We start from the raw sequence: 22,003 nt of genomic DNA on the forward strand, positions 1-22,003 counted from the left end.
CCAGGGTGAGTCTAAGGTAGAATAGGTTGGTCTTCGCTTTGTTTTGTTTGGTTTGTTTTTGGTTTTGCTCTCGTTTTTTGTTTTTGTTTTGTTTGGAGTAGGGGTAGAGAGGAAGAGGGAACAGAGTCCAGTTTTAGGTATATGAATTTTGACGTGTCTGTTAGATATCCAATCACAGATGCCAAATAGGCAATTGGATATATAAGTCTGATTTGCAAAGAGAAGTCTGGACTGGAAATGTAAATTGCTAAGTTGTTAGCAGCGATCCTAGACAGTAAGGTGACTTTGAGAGTGGAGGCACACACAACTCACCAACAAGACAGAGGTAGTCTCTAACCTTATTGAGATCTGATCTATCTCGAGGCATTCATGTTGGAGAAAAATGTCCATTTCTTTTAAACTACTGCTATTTGGGTTTTTTGCTGTTGTACCTGAACCTGAATCTAACTGATACATGTGCCCTTTGTTGTGCTCCCACAGTGTTATTATATGGCACTGTAAACATCTGTTTTCTTGCCTAAAAGCTCCACGAGGAGGGAGACTCCACTTGCCTTATTCACGTTTGCATCCCGTCACTTCACATAATGGCTGGCACGCAACTCCATAAGCTCAGTAAAAATTTGTTGAATAAATGAATGAAAGCTGATTAGGACTAAGGCACCTACCATTGCGTCAGCTCATTCTCAAGATAAACTGAACTGGCAGCTACTTACTCTGCGTTTATTTCACTGGTCTGAGTATTATATGAGTCAGCAAGTAAGGCCAAGGGATATTGGTCAAAATTATATGAAATAAGGTACACTTAGTACTTGGATACAGAATTGCAATATTGTTAATCACATACCCAGATGTTCAGGTGCTTCGTAAATGTGAGAAGGCAACCAATCGATCAGCACCTGATTGATTACCAAGGGATTCTTAAGGGTTTTATGCATATGCAGGGTATTGTGCTAGGCGGGGGGACACAGGCTGAAGCAGCATGAAGGGTATCTGAAAGGCTGACGGATTTCAAAGGTGCGCACAGATAAGACATGTTGAGAAGGGACTTACACGTAAATGGAAAACTTGAACAATTCAGTTTCTGGGGGTCATGTCCAGGCCTATGGCAACATGATTCATCCTGTTCTATTTTTATGCCTATCTCCATAAAAAATAACCAGGAGTTGTTAAGATGGCAGAGGAGTAGGGGACCCTAAGTTTTTCTGGTCCCTCAAATACAGGTAGTTGCTAAATCATTCTGAATACCTATGAAATCAGAGATCTGAGAAAATAAGTGCTGCAGTTCTACAAATAGCAAAGCGATCACTTTTTGGAAGGTAGGAGGTGTGGAGACTTGAATCTGGGGTGATATATCAGAGGATACGGTGAAGGGGAGGGAGCCCACTTAAGGAGTGAGGCGTGAATTCGGGACCTTCAGCGGGGGACATCCCTGGCTTGAAGGTGCTCAGGTGGTGAAGGGGGGCAGAGTCCCAGGTGGAACACTGTAGCCTCAGGATCCCCGGGGTCACAAGAAGAACGGGAGTGCCTAAGTGTAGCAGAGTTCCCAGGCATCGAAGCAGGGAAGCCAGCTGCAAACAGTGAATCTAGGTGCAACTTTCTCCTGGGTTTTTGCTATAAACCGCAAACTACTGCATGGTCCTGCGACCGCTTTTGGGGCAGGGGCCCAGCAAGAGGCAGAAGCACGGTGAGATCCCCCTCCTGCACTGCAGGAGTCAGTAATATTTGGAGTTTTGAAGCTCAGTCGGGTGCCCAAGATCAAAATACTTGATCGCAGGCTGGGTGAACTCAGAGTTCAGACAGAAACCGGGAGATGAAAGTGATTGCTTTTCTGTGAGGGCTCACTGAAGTGTGGGGGGGCCCCCAAACTTTAGCTCCAGGGCTAGAGAGAGGGATGCCACCATTTTCATCCCGCCCAGTGGTGCTAAAAGCCTTCAGGGAGCAAAACAGCACCACCTAGCCCAATTCAGAGCTGCTTACAGTAAGCCCGGCCCCCTTGTGAGGGAGGTACATTTCTGCAAGGGCAAGGGCACGTGAGAAACAGCGCAACTTCCTCTCCCCCACCCCCCCAGGAAGACCAGCAGGAACAGCCGGCCAGCATCAAGTATACTGATCATAGAGAGCTGCAAAGCTTCAGCTCTTGGAGAAGGCAGGATATAGCATTTGTGGAATTTTTATTCTTAAGTCTTTCAGTATGATTTTTTTCAGTTATTTTATTTTTTCAATTTTTATTTTTATATATGTTATGTATATTTTTGTTTCCTCTCATTGTATTTTATTTTATTTTTAAATTTTTGTATGGATATAAGTTTTTCTTCCTATCTTATCTTGGGATCTAGTTTCTTTTAACGAGCAGACCAAAACACACCCAGGGTTTAGTTTCTTGTTTTGCTTTTTTTCTTGTTTTGTTTCATTTTTGTTTTTTTCTGGTTTGTTTTTTGTTTCTGTTGTTGTTGTTGTGGTTATTGTTGTGTTTTCTCTTTCTCTCTTCTGTTCTCTTCTGGACAAAACAGAGAGATGAGACAGAGAAATTCACCCCAAAAGAAAAACAGGAGGTACTATGCACTGCAGGAGATTTAATAAGGGTATAAGTAAGATGTCTGAACTAGAATTTAAAATGATGATTATAAAGATACGAGCTGGGCTTGAAAAAAGCATAGAAGATGCTAGAGAATCCCTTTCTAGAGAAATAAAAGAATTAAAATCCAGTCAGGCTGAAATTTAAAATGTTATTACTGAGATGCAGTCCCAAATGGAGGCTCTAAAAGTGAGGATAAACAAGGCAGAAGAGAGTCAGTGATACAGAAGATAAAATGATGGAAAATGAGGAAACAGAAAAGAGGAGAAAAAGAGAACTACAGGATTACAGTGGGAAACTTAGAAAACCCTGCAATTCCGTAAAGTGAAAAATGCAGACAACAGGAGTCCCAGAAAAGGAACAAAGGGAGAGAGGGACAGAAGGTTTATTTGAATAAATTATAGCTGAGAACTTTACTAATCTGAGAAAGGAAATAAGCATTCAAGTCCAGGAAGTACAGAGAGCCCCCCTCAAAATCAATAAAAATAAGTCAACACCTTGGCATAGAAGACTGAAGCTTGCAAATTTCAGAGATAAAGAGAAAATCCTGAAAGCAGGTCAGGACAAGAGATCCTTAACCTACAAGGGTAGAAACCTAAGGCCAGCAGCAGACCCATCCACAAAGACCTGGCAGGCAGAAAATACTGGCATTATATATTCAGAATGCTTAATGGGAAAATATACAGCCAAGAAAACTTTATCCAACAGGGCTGTCATTCAGAATAGAAGGCAAGACAAAGAGTTTCCAGGACAAACAAAATCTAAAGGAATTTGCGCACACTAAACCAGCCCTGCTAGAAATATTAAATTCCTTTAAGTGAAGAGAGAGCCCAAAGGTAACATAGACCAGAAAAGAAGAGAGACAATCTACAGGAACATAGACTTTATAGGTAATATGACGGCACTAAATTCTTATCTTTCAACAATGTCTCTGAATGTAAATGAATTAAATTCCCCAATCAAAAAACATAGGGTATCAGAATGGATTAAAAAAAAAAAAGACCATTGATATGCTTTTTACAAGAGAGTCACAATAGACACAAAGACACCTCCAGATTGAAAGTGAGGAGCTGGAGAACCATTTATCATGCCAGTGGACATCAAAAGAAAGCTGGAGTAGTAATCCTTTTATCAGACAAACTGGATTTTTTTTTTAAGATTTTATTTATTTATCTGACAGACAGATCACAAGTAGGCAGAGAGGCAGGCAGAGAGAGAGAGAGGAGGAAGCAGGCTCTCCGCCAAGCAGAGAGCCCAATGCGGGGCTCAATCCCAGGACCCTGGGATCATGACCCCAGCCAAAGGCAGAGGCTTTAACCCACTGAGCCACCCAGGTGCCCCAACAAACTGGATTTTAAACCAAAGACTGTAAAAAGAGATGAAGAAGGGCACTATATCATAATAAAAGGATCTATCCAACAAAAAGATCTAACAATTTTATTTATGCCCTTAACTTGGGAGCAGACAAGCATATAAACCAATTAATAACAAACATAAAGGAACTCATTGATAATAATACAATAATAGTGGGGGATTTTAACACCCCACTCGCAGCAATGGACAGATCATATAAGCAGAAGATCAACAAGAGAAGAAGGGTTTTGAATGACACTGTGGACCAGGTGGACTTCACAGATATATTCAAAACATTTCATCCTAAAGCAACAGAATACACATTCTTCTTGAATGCACATGGAACATTCTCCACAGTACATCATGTACTGGGTCACAAATCAGGTCTCAACTGGTGCAAAAAGATTGAAATTACACCTTGCATGTTTTCAGACTATAGCGCTTTAAAATGTGAAGTCAATGACAGGAAAAATTTTGTAAAGACCACAAATACATGGAAGTTAAAGAACATCCTACTAAAGAATGAATAGGTCAACCAGGAAATTAAAAAACAATTTAAAAAAATACTTGGAAACAAATGAAAATGAAAACACGACAGTTCAAAACCTTTGGGATGCAGGAAAGGTGGTCCTAAGAGGTAAGTATATTGCAATACAGACTTTTCTCAAGAAACAAGAAGAGTCTCAAAAATACAATCTAACCCTACACTTAAAGGAGGTGGAAGAGAACAGCAAAAAAGCCTAAATGCAAACTGTATAAAGCATAAATATCCTTAAATAAAGCATAAATATCAACTCCCAACGATACAGAAATTTAAAAAAAAAAAAGGCAGTAAAACAGATCAATGAAACTTGGAGCTGGTTCTTTGAAAAATTTAATAAGATTGACAAACCCCTAGCCAGACTTATCAAAAAGAAAAAAGAAAGGACCCAAATAAATAAAATCATGAATGAAAGAGGAGAGATCACAACCAACACTGAAAAATAAAAACAATTATAAGAACATATTATGTGCAGTTATATACCAATAAGTTAGGCAATCTGGAAGAAATGGGTGCATTTCTAGGAACATATTAACTATCAAAATTGAAACAGAAGAAATAGAAAACCTGAACAGACCCATAACCAGCAAAGAAATTGAATCAGTAATCAAAAATCCCACAAAAAACCAGAGTCTAGGGCTGGATGGTTTCCCAGCAGAATTCTACCAAACATTTAAAGAAGAATCAATATCTGTTGTTCTGAAATTGTTTAAAAAATTTGAAGAAAAACTTCCAAACTCATTCTATGAGGCAAACATTACCAAAACCAAAGACCCCAACAAAAAGGAGAATTACAGATCAATAGTCCTGATGAACATGGATGCAAAAATTCTCACCAAAATACTAGCTCATAGGATCTGATCATTAAAGGATCTAATCACTGAAAGTATTATTCACCACGACCAAGTGGGATTTCAGGTCTGCAAGGGTGTTTAACATCCACAAATTAATCAGTGTGACATACAACATTAATAAAGGAAAGGACAGGAGCCAATGAGTCTTTCAATAGATGCATAAAAAAATTTGACAAAATGCAGCATCCTTTCTTGATAAAAACTCTCTAAAGTGTAGGGATAGAAGGAACATATTTCAATATCATAAAAGTCATGTGTGAAAAACCCACAGTAAATATCATCCTCAATGGAGAAAAACTGAGAGCTTTTCCCCTAAGGTCAGAAACACAACAGGGATGTCTACTCTCACCATGCTGTTCAACATAGTACTATAAGTCCTAGCCTCAACAATCAGACAACAAAAAAGAAATAAAAGGCATCGAAATTGGCAAAAAAGAAGTCAAACTTTCACTCTTAAATGACAACATGATACTCTGTGTAGAAAATCCAAAGGACTCCAGCAAAAAATTGCTAGAACTGATATAGGAATTCAGCAAAGTTGCAGAAGATAAAACCAATGCACAGAGTCAGTTGCATTTCTACACACTAACAATGAGGCAGGGGAAAGAAATCAAGGAATCGATCCCATTTACAATTGCAGGGAAAACCATAAAATATGAGTATTTATATGAATAAACCTAACCAAAATGGTAAAGAATCTGTATTCTGAAAACCATAGAACACTTATTAAAGAAATTGAGGAAGACACAAAGAAATGGAAAAACATTCCATGCTCGTAGATTGGAAGAACAAATAGTATTAAAATGTCATTGCTAACCAAAGCAATTTACACATTCACTGAAATCCCTATCAAAATACGATTAGCATTTTTCACAGAGCTGGAACAAATAATCCTTAAATTGATATGAAACCAAGAAAAAACCCCAAATAACCAAAGGAACTGAAAAAGAAGACCAAAGCTAGTGGCATCACAATTCCAGACTTCAAGGTCTATTACAAAGCTGTAATCATCAAGACAGTATGGTACTGGCACAAACACTGGCACATAGATCAATGGAACATAATAGAGAGCCCAGAAATGGACCCTCAACTCTATGGTCAACTAATCTTCAACAAAGCAGGAAAGAATGTCCAATGAATGGTGTTGGGAAAATTGGACAGCCACATGCAGAAGAATGAAACTGGACCACTTTCTTACACCATACACAAAAATAGACCCAAATGAATGAAGGACCCAAATGTAAGACAATAATCCATCAAAATCTTAGAGGAGAAAAAAGGCAGCAACCTCTTTGACACTGGCCGCAGCAACTTCCCACTAGATGCATCTCCAAAGGGAAGAAAAACAAAAGCAAAAATCAACTATTGGGACTTCATCAAGATCAAAACTTTTGCACAGCAAAGGAAATAGTCAACAAAACGAAAAGACAACTGACAGAATGATAGAAGATATTTGCATATGACATATCAGATAAGGGCCTAGTTTCCAAAATCTATAAAGAACTTATCAGACTCTACCCCCAAAACACAAAAAATCCAGTCCAGAAGACATGAACAGACCTTTCTCCAAACAAGTCATACAAATGGACAACAAACACATGAAAAAATGCTCCACACCACTCAACATCAGGGAAGTACAAATCAAAACCACAATGAGATACCACCTCACACTGATCAGAATGGTGAAAATTAACAAGTCAGGAAATGACAGATGTTGGCAAGGATGTGGAGAAGGGGGAACCCTCTTCCACTGTTGGTGGGAATGCAAACTGGTGCAGCCTCTCTAGAAAACAGTATGGAGGTTCCTGAAAAGGTTGAAAATAGAGCTACCCTATGACCCAGCAATTGCCCTACTATGTATTTATCCAAAGGATACAAACATAGTGATTTGAAGGGGCATATGCACCCCAATGTTTATAGCAGCAATGTCCAGAATAGCCAAAATATGGAAAGAGCCCAGATGTCCATTGACAAATGAATGGATAGAGAAGAGGTGTTTATGTATGATTATGTATGTGTGTGTATGTGTGTGTGTATGTATATATATGAATACTACAGAGCCATCAAAAAGAATGAACTTTGGCCATTTGCATCAATGTGGAAAGAACTAGAGGGTATTATGCTAATGGAAATAAGTCAGTCAGAGAAAGACAAATACCATATGATTTCATTCATATGTGGAATTTAAGAAACATAACAGATGAACAGGGAAGGGAAGGAAAAATAAGATGAAAATAGAGAAGGAGGAAAACCATAAGAGATGCGGAACTCTAGGAAACAGAGGTTTGCTGGAAGGGAGGTGGGAGGAGGAAAGGGATAATTGCATGATGGGCTTTAAGAAGACACTTGATGTAATGAGCACTGGGCGTTAGATGCAACTAAAGAATCACTAAATTCTACCCCGTGAAACTAATAATAGAGTTTATGTTCACTAAATTGAACTTAAAGAATCACAGAATAAATAAACAAACATGGTTTAAAGCAAAAAATAGTAATCATCATCACCATCATCATCACCATCACCATCATCATCATCATCATCAGAGTCTCATAGACCTTAGATACCCAGTAGAGGACAAGCAGCCATTCTCACCCTGAGTCGATCTGGATTTAACTCTGAACTCTGAGTGAAAATCAAAACCTCTCTATCATTTCCAACATATCTATTCTTTCTGCTTCTAATGCAGAAAGATGCTGCTGACTTGAAATCTCCAAAATTATTTGTTTTGATTAAAAGCAACAATGAATGAATAACTATGGGGTTCTGGACTAAACACATTATATTTGGCAATTTAAGTCATACTTTCCTATTGGCCAAGTTATCTTTTAGCAGGTAGTTTCATAGATGGGCATTGACTCGTTCAGACTTAGAGGTACGCGGGACATCAGGCCATCTATGCTGTCATGATGAGAGGTGGGGCTTTTACTGGAAACCAAAGGGTAAGGGTTGGAGCCTCAGTGCTCACAGGTTTACATGTGACTGTGTAATTGAGAGCAGTGGGAGGATTACTAGACATATTACTGATTCATGGGAGATTGTGTTAACAGAGGCTAATATCTCACTTCTGCTTAAAATCTCTCAGAATGTCTTCAATGAAGATGGAATACAATAAGAATAAGAAAAAACAACCAAGAAGCTTTTTTTTTTTTTTAATATCTTTTACTGGCCCCTCATGGACTATGGGATGAATTACAAGTGCCTGAGCATGAATCTGACCGTCACCTATATATATACATACACTTAGAGCCTCATCTCTTGCTGCGTCCTGCCCTTAACCCTCAGCTACTGCAATGTTCATCATGTTCTTTCTTATTTCCTTCTCTTTGTGTGCAGTGTCCCCTCCATGCCTGATACTTATTCTGTCCTCTTTCAGCCTCGAGGCCCTTTTCCCCACTTCACCCAACCCCAGACTGGCTCAGGGACATCTCTGCTGTGTCTCCATAAACTCTGAACATTGCACCTCCTTCCATGATTTACTGTTCTTCTGCATCTGTTCCCCTCACTAGACTCCATTCTCAACGCTAGACACCAGTGTAAGTTTGTTGGATAAAATGGATAAAATGAATGTTTCAGGGCATTCTAGAGGTTAGAAAATAATTTTAAGTAACCCGAAAACTGTACCAATCTAATGTAGTATCTACTTACTACTGGAAATGCCTATTAGCAAACAGGAAAGTAGAATAATTTTGTAAATACGTATAGGTAAATGTAAACAGATTCTTCAAATTCTGCTATTACTTTTAATAAGTTGTTGGAATTGTTGGTTCTTTTGGTAAATTTCTTGAGAGATACACCAACTGGGGCTATTTGGTGTTTAATATTTTCTTTGTACTCTAATGCCACATCAGTGAAGAAACTGCATACTCCTTTGGCAAACTGATTCTGAGTGTCTTATTCGTTTATGTTCATGAGATGCACATAAGTGCACTTAATAGGGGAGCCTGAGTGGCTCAGTCACGTAAGTGGCCAACTCTTGCTTTTGGCTCAGGTCGTGATCTCAGGGTTGTGGGATCAAGCCCCACATGCAGCTCCATGCTCAGAGGGTCTGCTTCCCTCCTTCTCCCTCTGCGCTACCCCTCACTCACACTCACTCTCTCTCAAATAAATAATAAGTCTTTAAAAGAAGTACACTTGATGTTTCTTGCAGTGCTTGATAAGAAGGTATTTTACAAGTCTGAGTTTCCAGGGTAAATCCTATTTATGGGATTAGAGTTTTATCCTCTTCTAGCTAATATAATAAAGATTAAGTTAGAACTATAAGTAAAACTTATAGGCGTGCCTGGTTGGCTCAGTTAGGTAAGTGTCTGACTCTTGATTTCAGCACAGGTCATGATTTCAGGGTTTTGAGATCAAGGCCCACTGAGGGTGGAGCCTGCTTAAGAGTCTCTCTCTCCCTCTCCCTTTGCCCTCTGCCCCTGCCTTCTTCTGTCTCTCTCTCTCCCTCTCCAATAAATAAATAAATAAATTATATATATAAATACATGTGTATATATATTTATATATATATAATTCAAGAATAATTACATGTAGAATATGAGACCTTAAGGTTCTATAGACCATTTACCTTTTCACTTTACAGATAAGGAACTGTTGCCCCCAAGGGTAAATTATCATTCCCTGAAAGCATCAGGATAAGAGTCTTACTTCAAAGGGAATGTATATTTTAAAGCAAGAGGAAGTGCATTGAGACTTTACCAGTTTCAAGGAAGAAACGCACCCATGCAGTCTTATTCCTGAAGTTAGAGCAGTGCACAGAGGCTCTTGGTTGTGCCTAGCGATTACATGGCCCCCCCCCCCCCCCCCCCCCCCCCCCACCCCCCCCCCACCCCCCCCCCCCAATGCCTTCCTCTTCCCGCCTCTAGGCAATGAGACTCTGATTGAGTCAGTGATTTGGTTACCAACAACTAAGGAGCATTCCTGCTGGGAAACCTGTGGCACAGACATTAATATTGGATCCTGTTAGTTTTAGTCAAAGTAAGACAGTTGTTTCGGGTCAATACGTAAGGCTTTGTAAACTGTATAGCAGGCTTAAGCAGGAAGAATTCCCTAAACTTCTGCGGAAGAAAATCAGGATTTCAGGTAGGTGTGGGACCTTTGTGCTTCCTGGACCTCACCAGTATGAGGCTGTAAAAGACACTCATATGTATAAGTATGGAATGGGAGAGGGGAACTAAGTCACAGCTAAGCTCAAATTGAGTTAGTTTGCAAATGGAAAGAGTGGTAAATGATCTGCCCTTAAGAAACTATCCATAAATACTATAGCTTTTGGGCAAATCAAGAAACACTATCAACTTCTGTTTGCTTATCTTCAAGTAAAGATGATGATAATACATACTTGCCTGGGGTCCCTGGGTGGCTCAGTTAGTTAAGCATCTGCCTTGGGCTCAGGTCATGATCCCAGGGTCCTCGACTGGGACTCAGGCTCCATGCTCAGCGGGGAGCCTGCTTCTCCCACTGCCTGCAGCTCCCTCTGCTTATGTGCTCTGTCTCTCTCTCAAATAAACAAATAAAAAAATTTTTTTTTTTAATACGTACTTACCAGGTGCCTGGGTGGCTCAGTTGGTTAAGCAACTGCCTTCACAACTCAGGTCATGATCCTGGAGTCTTGGGGTTGAGTCCCGCATCCGGCTTCCAGCTGCACAGGGAGTCTGCTTCTCCCTCTGACCTCCTCCCCTCTTGTGCTCTCTCACTGTCTCTCTCTCTCAAATAAATAAAATCTTTAATAAAAATGCATACTTACCTTGCCTAGTGGCTGTGCATACTAATGATGACATGTGGTAAATGACCATCACTGTATAGGGGCTGAAAGTAAGGTAACTACTATGATTATTACTACTGCAAGACTAAAATTATGCTGTAATCATTTGTACTACCCTAGTACATAAAACTACTTTTACTGCTACTGTTGTTATGTGCCAGTAGTTTGTAACTGAGCCGTCTTCTCTGCTCAGACAACAAGAGAGAGGGCTTTACAAATGATTTGCAAAAAGGTAGAGAAATTATTTCTTGGTGTGCAGTGGTTAAGATCATGGGCTTTATGGGGCTACTATGTACTTCTTAGCTGTGAGATCTTAGACAAATTATTTAACCTTGTGTGCCTTGGTGACCTCATCTGTAAAATGGGGATAATAATACCTCCTATCACAATAAGCTCTTGTGAAGATTAAATGAGATAGATTTACTCTAAGTACTGCTTAGAATATTGTCCAGCATGCAATGAACACTTAATACACGTTCTCTATTAGGCTATTAATGTATTAAATGTGTGTGGGATCCTCATAACTACCTCTTGAGATAACAGACCTCATTATCTTTATTTCAGGCCTTCAAACCCTGAGGCTACAATTTATCATGAGTGGCAGTGGTGGGGCTGCTGAGAGAGCTTCTCTCCCTTCATTCCTTCTTTTCTTACCTCCTTTCCTTTGACACGTATTTATCTATCCAACTGGAAGGGTACACAATAATTCCTGTCTACGTGATTAGAATTTTGGACATCTGATCCCTTTTTCATTTTCTTTTCCCCTACCGCCTCACCTCCATGCCCATGGAGAGTATGTCTTTTGCTACTAGTCTCTAACTATGAGCTGTCATTACCAAAGCCCCAAGTTTTCATTTGAATCTTTATACTTGAGAAATCAATGGGGGTCAAGGAAACAAGAACCAGTGTTTACATAAGTGTTTATTGGACCTTTCTTTATCATCTTTCAGGTCTTGTAGAAATTTGCCTGATGCACCCCCTCGATGTGGTGAAAACCAGGTAAGGTTCTGCATGAACAAGTTTTATTGACTTTGGCTGATATCCAAATTTAGATCTGTCAGAACACTAAATGCTAGAACTTGTCCTAGGCCGGTAGCTTCTCCCAATAATGGCATTTATATTTACTTCTTAAAGAAAACGCTATTTGACAGATAAAATGTGAAAAGGGAAAAGCATTTTTGGATAGAGGTCATCTGAAGGTATACGATATTTTACTGCCTTCACACGACAACCATAAGGTATGATTTGTGGCTAAGTTGGTAAACGAAGTAAATTTATCAAAATGACACAAAAACTAAACTTTAGTGAATTATGACAGCAGACTTTCATTTGGCATTGCATGTAACAGATTATTTAGTATTCAGCATTTTGGTGTGAGATTCCAAAATTTCAAGTAAACTCTTCAAATGGTGCTTAAAGAATTTATTCCTACAACTGTTTGGCAGTGCAAAATGTCGTGTTTCTAGGAAAATGCATTTGCTCTTGCAGAAAGACACAACTCAGGGCAATGTTTTAAATCTATTTACCAAGTGAAAAAAAAATCATGTGGGTTTTATTAATATGATCTCAAGCATTTTTTAAAAAGCTAAATCTGTGGCTGAATTACTGAACTCTCTATTTTCTAAAATTAGAAGCTGTTAGAGTTGAGTCAAAGTTTCCATTTGTTTGCATGTGTAAAACCCAAGAGCAGCATACCTAGGTTGGCGCTCCATAGCACATAGTGCCTTGCAACAATGGCGGTGGAACAACCAAAGTTAGAAAATGCTAAGTGTCAGGCTTATCATTGAATGGACATGTTGCTTAATTTGCCTAAAGAGGCAGCAGAATCTTAAGCTGGGTGCTGAAAGCAAGGGAAAGTGGCTGTATCATGCAAATAATATTACATTTCTAAAAGAGCTAGAGGAGATGAGAAGTTGGCCCCTATCTTAGTCAGCTCAGGCAACTGTAACAAAATACTATAGACTGGGTGGCTTAAGCAACAGACATTAATTATAGTTCTGGAGGCTGGGAAGTCAAGGATCAAAGTGCTGGTCAGTTTGGTTCTTGGTGAGGGCCTGCTACCTGACTTATAAACAGCCACCTTCTTGTATCTTCACTGAGGGAGAGAGGCAGCTCTGCTGTATCTGCCTCTACTTATAAGAGTACTAATCCCATCATTGGGGCTCCACCTCATCTAACCTCCTGACCTCATCTAAACTTAATTACCTCTCCCAAGGCCCCACCCCCAAATACCATCACACTGGGATGAGGGCTCCAATATATGAATTTGGGGAGACACAAACATTTAGTCCAAAACAGTCTCAAATCACCAAACCCACACAGAGAAAGAAAACTATAAACTACTTTCAAATGTAAAATTGCATGTACTACCTGGATCATCTTTGTATAGGGTTCAAAAACAAAAAGCAAAACTCACTGGCATTTCCTTCTTAGATTCCATGCTAACTTTGAAAAGCCAGAATAGTATTGCTAGCCTCGTTGAGGAATAAATTGTCTTTCTTAAGGGTCATTTTCTAAATTCTAAAGTGTTCAAGTGAGCATACAGGAAAAGTAAGAATGATTTAAATAAGATAAGATATTGAAATTACAGTTACTCATTCATTCGGTCACTCATTCGTTCATTCACTTGTTAAGTATTTAGTGTCTTTGGGTTCCAAGCACGCTCTGTCCTCAAAGGACAGATGAGTTGGTATAAATTTTTAATGAGTTAATATAAATTTCAAAAACTGTATTATTTCATGGTGCTGGATTTGAATAGAATATTTCTTAGAATGGATGTGCCAAATTACTGGGGCTTTATATCTTCTTAGTTACATGGATATTTTCAAGAAAATGGCATTCATTGATTGGAATTAGTCATATGCTCTTGTCTAACTTCATTGGGAGCGAGGGGCAGAATATAATTCTTCCAAATGCCCTAAAAAAGAAGGGAATTGGATATGGGATAATGTTTGACCTGCATAACAATAAAAAGCATATTGAATAATCAGACTTATAATCATAGAGTAAACTGAAAGTCCAAAATAATGTGCAATTGACTTTGCAGCAGAAGTAGAATGTGTGAAGATTACGAGTATTTATCACTGGGTAGAACACACAGGTGATAGGGAATGGACAGGACAGACTAGATGCTGAAATCTCTTCATTATCATGTTGGACAGGAGATAACTGTATTTCTAAATAAGATAAACTGTAAACTATAAAAGATAATATAAGAAACCTTGTAACAGTCATTTTAGCAGGTCACTTTCCTTAATGACATCAAGGGCCCTGGATTCTAAACTCTTGCCGGCATTGTCAAAGTTGGGGGGCGCCATACACCAGACCAAACCTCACTTCCTTCACGGTTTCTTTGTGGGCTATTTTGCCTCTCCCTGGATATTATTACTTGAAAGGTAGTACAGTGAATGAATCTGAGTATGGAAATGGGTCATTTTCAACAAAATCTCATGTGCTGAAGTATATAGCAAAATAAGTATTTACTTCTTAGAGTTTAGTCATTTTTGGGGGGGTTCTATTTGTGCCTGATTCTTTCCTTTGTTGAATGAAAGAGAACAGATTCTAAAAATGCATTTCCAAAGTCATACTTTACAGGGATTTCTTTCTTTCTTTTTTAACTTCGTAAATCTTTCTCTCTTTTTAAACTTTGTAATGATCAGTTCTGTTACCCCAGGCTGAGGGCAGAGGGAGGTGGTAGTGACCTGAGCCCAAGGGTCAAGGTTACCTGGTGGAAGCTAGAACCATAGTAGATCTGTCTAGTGGTAGCAGGAGCCCTGGCCATTGCCTGTTTACTGCCTGAGGCACACATGGGAGGGAGAAAAATCCTCCACTTTATCCTTTCTCCCCAGTCTTCAGTCTCCCACCAATGCTTCTATTTGCTGAGCTATGGAAGCCAAGAAACCCAGCCTTGCAGAGGGCAGACTTTCTGCATCATAAAGCAGAGCAGATCAAGAAGGGCACTAGAAATGCCTGAAGACAAACAGAACCAGGACTGAAAAGCTGTCATTTTGTGAGATTTGGAGAAAGAGCTGACATAACCATGCATTTTCTTTTCTTTATTTTTCTTATTGAGATATAATTGACATTTCATTATGTTGGCGGTAGGTGTACAACATAGTAATTCAGTATTCTTTTAAGATTTTTAAAAAATTTATTTGTCAGAGAGAGAGAGCACAGGCAAGCAGAGTGTCAGGCAGAGGCAGAGAGAGAAGCAGGCTCCCCGCTTGAGCAAGGTATCTAACGCAGGACTCGATCCCAGACTCTGGGATCATGACCTGAGCCAAAGACAGCCGCTTAACCAACTGAGCCACCCAGGCATCCCAATAATTCAATATTTTTATATGTTGCAAAATGATTTCTACAATAAGTCTAGTTAACATCTGACACCATACATAGTTACACATTTTTTTTCTTGTGATAAGGGCTTTCAAGATTTATTCTCTTAGCAACATTCAGATATGCAATATAGTATTATTAACTATATCGTCATGCTCTGCATTACATCCCCAGGACTTACTTATTTTATAACTCGAAGTTTGTATCTTTTGACCCCCTTCGTGCATTTCACTCACCCCCTACCCCCAGGCTCTGGCAACCACCAGTCTGTTCTTTTTATCTATAAATTTCTCTTTTTTTTCTTTCTTTTTCTTTTTTTTTCCCCAGATTTCCCACGGAAGTGAGATCATATGGTAGTTGTTTTTCTGTCTGACTGATTTCACTTAGCATAATGCCCTCAAGGGCCCATCCATGTTGTTGCAAATGGTAGTATTTCCTTCTTTTTATGACTGCATAATATCCATTGTGTATAGTGTATATTGCGTATATGTATATATTTATATACAAAATATATACACATATATGTATGTACACACACATACACGTACCTCATTTTCTTTACCCATTCATTCACTGGTGGACGCTTATGTTTCAAGCATGCATTTTCAATTTAGCAAGGTTAATATGCACTTACTCTGCATTTTAGAAGATGATTAGAAGTTATAATTGATTAATTTTTTATGAAAAGATTTTAGGCACTGTGGCACTTGCCTTTCTCTAAGAAATAGTGTATTCTGTCTCACATAAGTGTAGCTCCAGGGATAGACCTAATGTAAGCATAGGCTAGCCACATGCCAACCGCCTTGCAAATGTCCCCACCTTATCATAGCAGAGGAGATTTGGCTAAGCTGCTATATATGTGGCAGTCATGTAGAATCAGGTTCTCCTTTGAGATTCTTCCTAGAAACATGTGTCTACACTCTCTTGTAGTTCTTTTATAGTTTATAGACAAAGGACGCTCTGGTTAAGAACACGTAACTACAGATCACAAAAGACTCTATGCACTTGTATAACCAGGAAGACCGAAGGTAGTTTCTGGTTTTGGACTCCAAGGATTCAAATAAAATAATCAGTCATATCTCATATCTCTCTCATATTCTCTCACTCTTCCTCTCTCCCTTCAGCTTTCCTTTTCCTATAAAGGCTTCATTTGAGGGTCGGGTGCGTCTCTTACTTGGCACCAGGGGGCCCCAGCAGCTTCCAGCTTACCTGGCCTTTGGCATTTGTGTGCACTCTCTGAGACAGGATAGCCTGGAGTTATCCTCCAGGTTAAGAACTCCGGCTGCAGGGTGAGGCAGGCTGGATTCAAATCCTGCTTCTTCAGTTGTTATCGGCGTAACATCAGGTAAGTTACTAAACTTCCCTGTGCCTAAGTTTCCCAAGCTTTAAATGGGAACAATAATGGCGTCTATATCACCATGAGAAATAAATGAGAGTATATACGTCTTTGGTGTTTATATATACATATGCTTACATGGTGTTTTATAATATGTCAGCAAAGGAAAGGGGACTGCAGAGACAAATGGAGTTTGTAAGGCAGTCAGGGAAACACGCAAGGGAGAATAAAAAGTGTGGGAGAGGGGAAATGTTTAATACGGAATCAGGCGGTTTCAAGTTTCCAAGCCGGAAGACTTGTGTTATATGAGCACTACATTTAAATCTTTTCTCGGAATGGTGTTTGCAAGTAGATAGTCCTTATGGGTCTTAGGGCAGGAGAGCATCAGTTTCATCTATGTGTTTCTGTTGACATCATTCCACATATCATTTTAGGGCTATGTGGTAACATTGTTTAGGGCTGCACACCACAACTAGCCTGGTGCCCAGCCTCCAGGTGGTGCCCAGCAAATGCCGATGCATTAAATTAACACAGATTAATGTAGATTTCATTAAAGAGGTGGGAAGTGAGAGTCTTTTGAAATGAAAGAGGAAAAATTACTTGATAGGATTGTAGGCAGAAATATCTCAAGCTTGTAGTGGAGTTCCAGAGCCTGGATTAGGGCAGAGTGAGGGGAGAGGGTTTCCAGCAGGGGTGCCAAAAGGCAAGCAGGACGGATTGAACCAGCACAGGGACTGAAGGTGCCCAGAGAGCAGGTGTGACAAGCTTTGAGACGGAAAGCAAACCGCTGGACTTCATCTAGGACAGTGCCAGCTAAACAAAATTAAATGAACAACACATAGGTAATTTTAAGTTTTCTAATAGCCACATTTTAAAAAGTGGAAAGAAACAGTAAATTCATTTTAAACAATATATTCAGTTCGACCTCATATGTCCAAAACACTGCCATCGCTGCATGTTAATCAATATAAAAATTATTAGTGAGAGGTTTACATTCTTTTTGGAAATACTCAGTCCTTGAAATCTGGTGCCTGTTTTACACTTGGAGCACACAGAAACACTGACGAGTCCATTACATCTCGAATGCTCCGTAGCCGCGTGTGCCCGTGGTTCTTGGATGGGAAAGGAATGCTTTAAGGGGAAAGAGAGGTGGCCCTGTGAATCCTTAGTAAGAAAAGTCTCGCTTAGAATGGGATGACGGTTGCAAATGAGCAGTCGTAGGTGGAAGGGAATTTTACTGCATACGCATTTGTACCTATGTGGGGGAAGTGGCAATTAGAAGCCCTGAAGATTTATCCCCATCACAGTCCGAGGGGGTTTTAGCTTATATCCCTTTCACACTTTCATTCCCGGGAAGGGAACTGGTTCGTTGTGCTTCGGGAAGAGAGAATTACTGAGGTGCTCATTCTGTTTCACTCCCAGTCATTTTTAATCATTTTTGTTTTGTTTCATTTTTGAATGAGGCGTAAATCAGGTGCAAACTAAATAAATTACCGATCCTGTAAGGACTGCTCTTTCAAAAGCGTGTCCTGTCAAAGAGCTGCGAGGCACATTTTCTGGGGGGTGCGGGGGAAGGCAAGAAGGGGAGGGGTATCTTCGAATCTCCTTACAGAGACACAGTTAGAAGCTGCTGGTGAGTGGACAGGCCGGTACATACCTCGCCTTTCATCCTCCCTCCCATCAGGACTTGACTTGCACTAAAAAGTCTTATCATACTTCTCTCCAAACATATTAATCACTGAATTCTAAAGACTCACATGGGTTGAAAACTTGGCATCCACACGCTGTAATATGTGCTTATGGGCTTTTACTCAAGTTTTTGAGATTGATTTACACTCTCTGTTGGTGGCTCCCACTCTCAGACCTGCTGAATGCCAAACTCCTGGGGGCGGGGGGGGCGGGCACTACTGACATTTATGTTTAACACCCTCCTGGGTCAATCTTAAGCAAGGAGCCCAGACTGCTCGCTAGGTCAGCCTTTGGGAAACATTGCTAAATACCCTCATAAGCTGTTCTGTGAAAAGTCTTCATGGAAAGATTTCCTTCTCTCTCTGTCTGTCTGTCTCTCTCTGTATGTGTGTTAAACACTTCATTTACCTGTGGTTCTCTTTGGTTTCCTTTATGTAAACTGCTTTGTTAGTAATGAGCGGAATTGGAAGGACGGAGCTTCCCTCGCGGAGCTCACTCTACGGTCTGTGAGAGTGCTAAGGGAGGGTATCATCTACAGCCAGGAAAAGCATTTAATGTCTTACTGAGTGAGGTGACAGAGGCAAAAATCAATGCCAGAAGATGGGCGAGGAGTGAGCATTGGTTGTTAGGGAGGGAAGGTAAATGGCTGTGATGGGTAAAAATGATTTAGAGGCATTAGCCCACCACAAACTTTTATTAAAAAGAGAAATCTGAGGACAGCTGTGGAGAGAAGCTGCTTTGTGGGGAGCCCAGTAGAGAGCGAAGGGCTAAGAGCTGAGGAGGAGGACCCACAGCTTCTCTTTATGGAGGGAAGAAGGGGACCAGCTGTGAACTTGAAAATGAACACTTAATTTAGAGGTTGGGGAAGGAACATTGAGCAGCCACTGGGGCCAACAGAACAGCAGGGTGGAAACAAGGAACGAAGAATGTTTTTTCCCCAATAGATCCTTTTAAACAAAGAAGAGAGGAATCCTTTCAAAATGTGAAGAGAGCAGTGGGAAAAGTTACGATGGGAGTATAGAGGGGAAGCGGGAGAGTCTATAAGATTAAAAAAAAATTAACAGAGCAGTCGAGTGGGCTTATTTCCATATGTTAACGATTTGTCCGTGGTATGAAACATTAAGATCACATTCAGGGTTAGACCATGGTTATGCCTGATTTCTCATCATCCGTAGAAATTCAGGGCTAGACCACTGTCATGGCTTATTTCTAACCATGGAGAGAATGTGTCTGAGGTAAAGTAAGCAAGGAGTAGAACCACATTTTTACAAACTATATTTTTATTGGGACTTTGTCATTGTAGCTAAATCAATCAATGGCAACGTATAATGGTAAGAAGTGGTCACAATATCCCTGAATACATGTGAGTATAAGTAACTCCAACTTTGCTTTTGAAGTTGCATGACCATACTAGGGTTTCTTTGGGATTTGTTTTATTGAACTGAAATGTCTTTTTTTGTAGTTACTGAAAGCAAGGAAGTATACTAGGCAGTGAGTACACTGCAACTCTGCATTGGTTATCATTCTTCTCTGTGCAGTCATCATTAAAGCTTTTATTTATTAAAATAATCAAATCAAAAATGGTGCACAAGATAGACAATATATTTGGGAAGGATAGAAGTGAAAATTAACTGTGCTCTGTTTATTATATCATAGAACTGCTGTAAATACATAAGTGGATAAATATGTGCTTTAAAATGCCATTTGCAGGATGTCGGTTAGTGTACCTGTTAAGCGTCCAACTCTTGGTTTCAGCTCAGGTCCTGATCTCAGGGTCATGGGGTCAAGCCCTTCATCAGGCTCCATGATGAGCACAGAGTCTGCTTGAGATTCTCTCTCCTTATCCCTGTGCCCCTCCGACTTGTGCTCTCTCTCTCTCAAATTAATAAGTCTTTAAAAGTAAAATGCCATTTGCTCCCACCTAAGTGCTTTATTACAGATCAAATTCATCATTGCCATTGAGTGCCTGACAGACTTTGAAAGGCCCCACATTTGCATAGTGATTTAATTAAAAGGTGAATATAACCCAAGGGCGACCTTAAAACTAGAGAAAATAATCCTATTTTGTGCATGTCTATATTCTAGATTGGTGTTGCCTTTCTGGAGAAAGGTAGAGAGTTTAGGGATAATAGGCCATGACACCATGAAGAGATATTACAGCTGGGATTTTTTTTTTTTTTTTTTTTTTTTTTTTTTTTTTTTTTTTTGAGAGAGCAAGCAAGGGAGAAGGACATGGGGAAGAGGTTCTGTTGGGGGCCTCCATCTCAGGACCCTAAGATCAGGACCAGAGCCAAAATCAAGAGTCAGTTGTTTAAATGATTAAGCCACCCAGGTGCCCCTACTGGAGGGATTTTTACTGTAACAATATTCTGCCTCTCTTTGGGATGACAAGTGTTATATCAGAACACCCACGAGGGTTCAGAGTAGAAAGTCTTTCCCTCCCTCACATTTGGTGGTCCTTCCCAGTGGACATAAAACCAGGCCCTAGGCTGTGTTGTAATCAACACAGCCTAGTTTCCTTACTCATAGTACTAGGTGCATCAGTCTTTGCTGTTACTAAGTAGTTTTAATCATTTCTTTATTTCATTTATGTAACCTGCTTTGTTAATAATGAGTGGAAGTGGAAGGACAGAGGTTCCCTTGCAGAGCTCAGAGCAATGATGAGGAGATAGAATGAAAGGACACCTAGAGACCTGTCTCTCTGAGATATTGGGAGGAAAATTGGTCCCAGAGATCTTATGCAGAATAATCTTGCTACTGTACGCTAAAATTATTTTTCAGATTTATTAATAAGGAGAAAATCCTTTCTTTAAAAAAAAAATCCAAGCCGCAGCAACTTCTTCCTAGGCACATCGCCAAAGGCAAGGGAAGCAAGGGCAAAAATGAACAATTGGGACTTCATCAAGATCAAAAGCTTTTGCACAGCAAAGAAAACAGTTAACAAAACCAAAAGACAACTGACAGAATGGGAGAAGATATTTGCAAATGACACATCAGATAAAGGGCTAGTATCCAAAATCTATAAAGAACTTCTCAAACTCAATACCCAAAGAACAAATAATCCAATCAAGAAATGGGCAGAGGACATGAATAGACATTTCTGCAAAGAAGACATACAAATGGCCAACAGACACATGAAAAAGTGCTCCACATCACTCAGCATCAGGGAAATACAAATCAAAACCACAATGAGATACCACCTCACACCAGTCAAGATGGTTAAAATTAACAAGTCAGGAAATGACAGATGCTGGCGAGGATGCAGAGAAAGGGGAACCCTCCTACACTGTTGGTGGGAATGCAAGCTGGTGCAACCACTCTGGAAAACAGCATGGAGTTGCCTCAAAAAGTTGAAAATAGAGCTACCTTACGACCCAGCAATTGAACTACTGGGTATTTACCCTAAAGATACAAACATAGTGATCCGAAGGGGAACGTGCACCCGAATGTTTATAGCATCAGTGTCCACAATAGCCAAACTATGGAAAAAACCTAGATGTCCATCAACAGATGAATGGATAAAGAAGATGTGTGTATATATATATACACACATATACACAC

General features: G+C 39.8%; 1 protein-coding gene across 2 annotated transcripts in view; it reads left to right on the forward strand.

Annotated features, from left to right (window-relative positions):
• The window catches only part of SLC25A21 (solute carrier family 25 member 21), a 486,988-nt gene that overhangs the window by 291,569 nt on the left and 173,416 nt on the right, over nt 1–22,003 (forward strand). For both annotated transcript variants that reach the window (XM_032871241.1, XM_032871242.1), the window contains exon 2: nt 12,033–12,081. In XM_032871241.1, the coding sequence (XP_032727132.1) occupies nt 12,033–12,081 (49 nt within the window). The remainder of the gene's footprint in view (nt 1–12,032; nt 12,082–22,003) is intronic.

The sequence above is a fragment of the Lontra canadensis genome, unplaced genomic scaffold (genome assembly GCF_010015895.1).
Source record: "Lontra canadensis isolate GAN:19392208 unplaced genomic scaffold, GSC_riverotter_1.0 scaffold42, whole genome shotgun sequence".
Lineage (NCBI taxonomy): Eukaryota > Metazoa > Chordata > Mammalia > Carnivora > Mustelidae > Lontra > Lontra canadensis.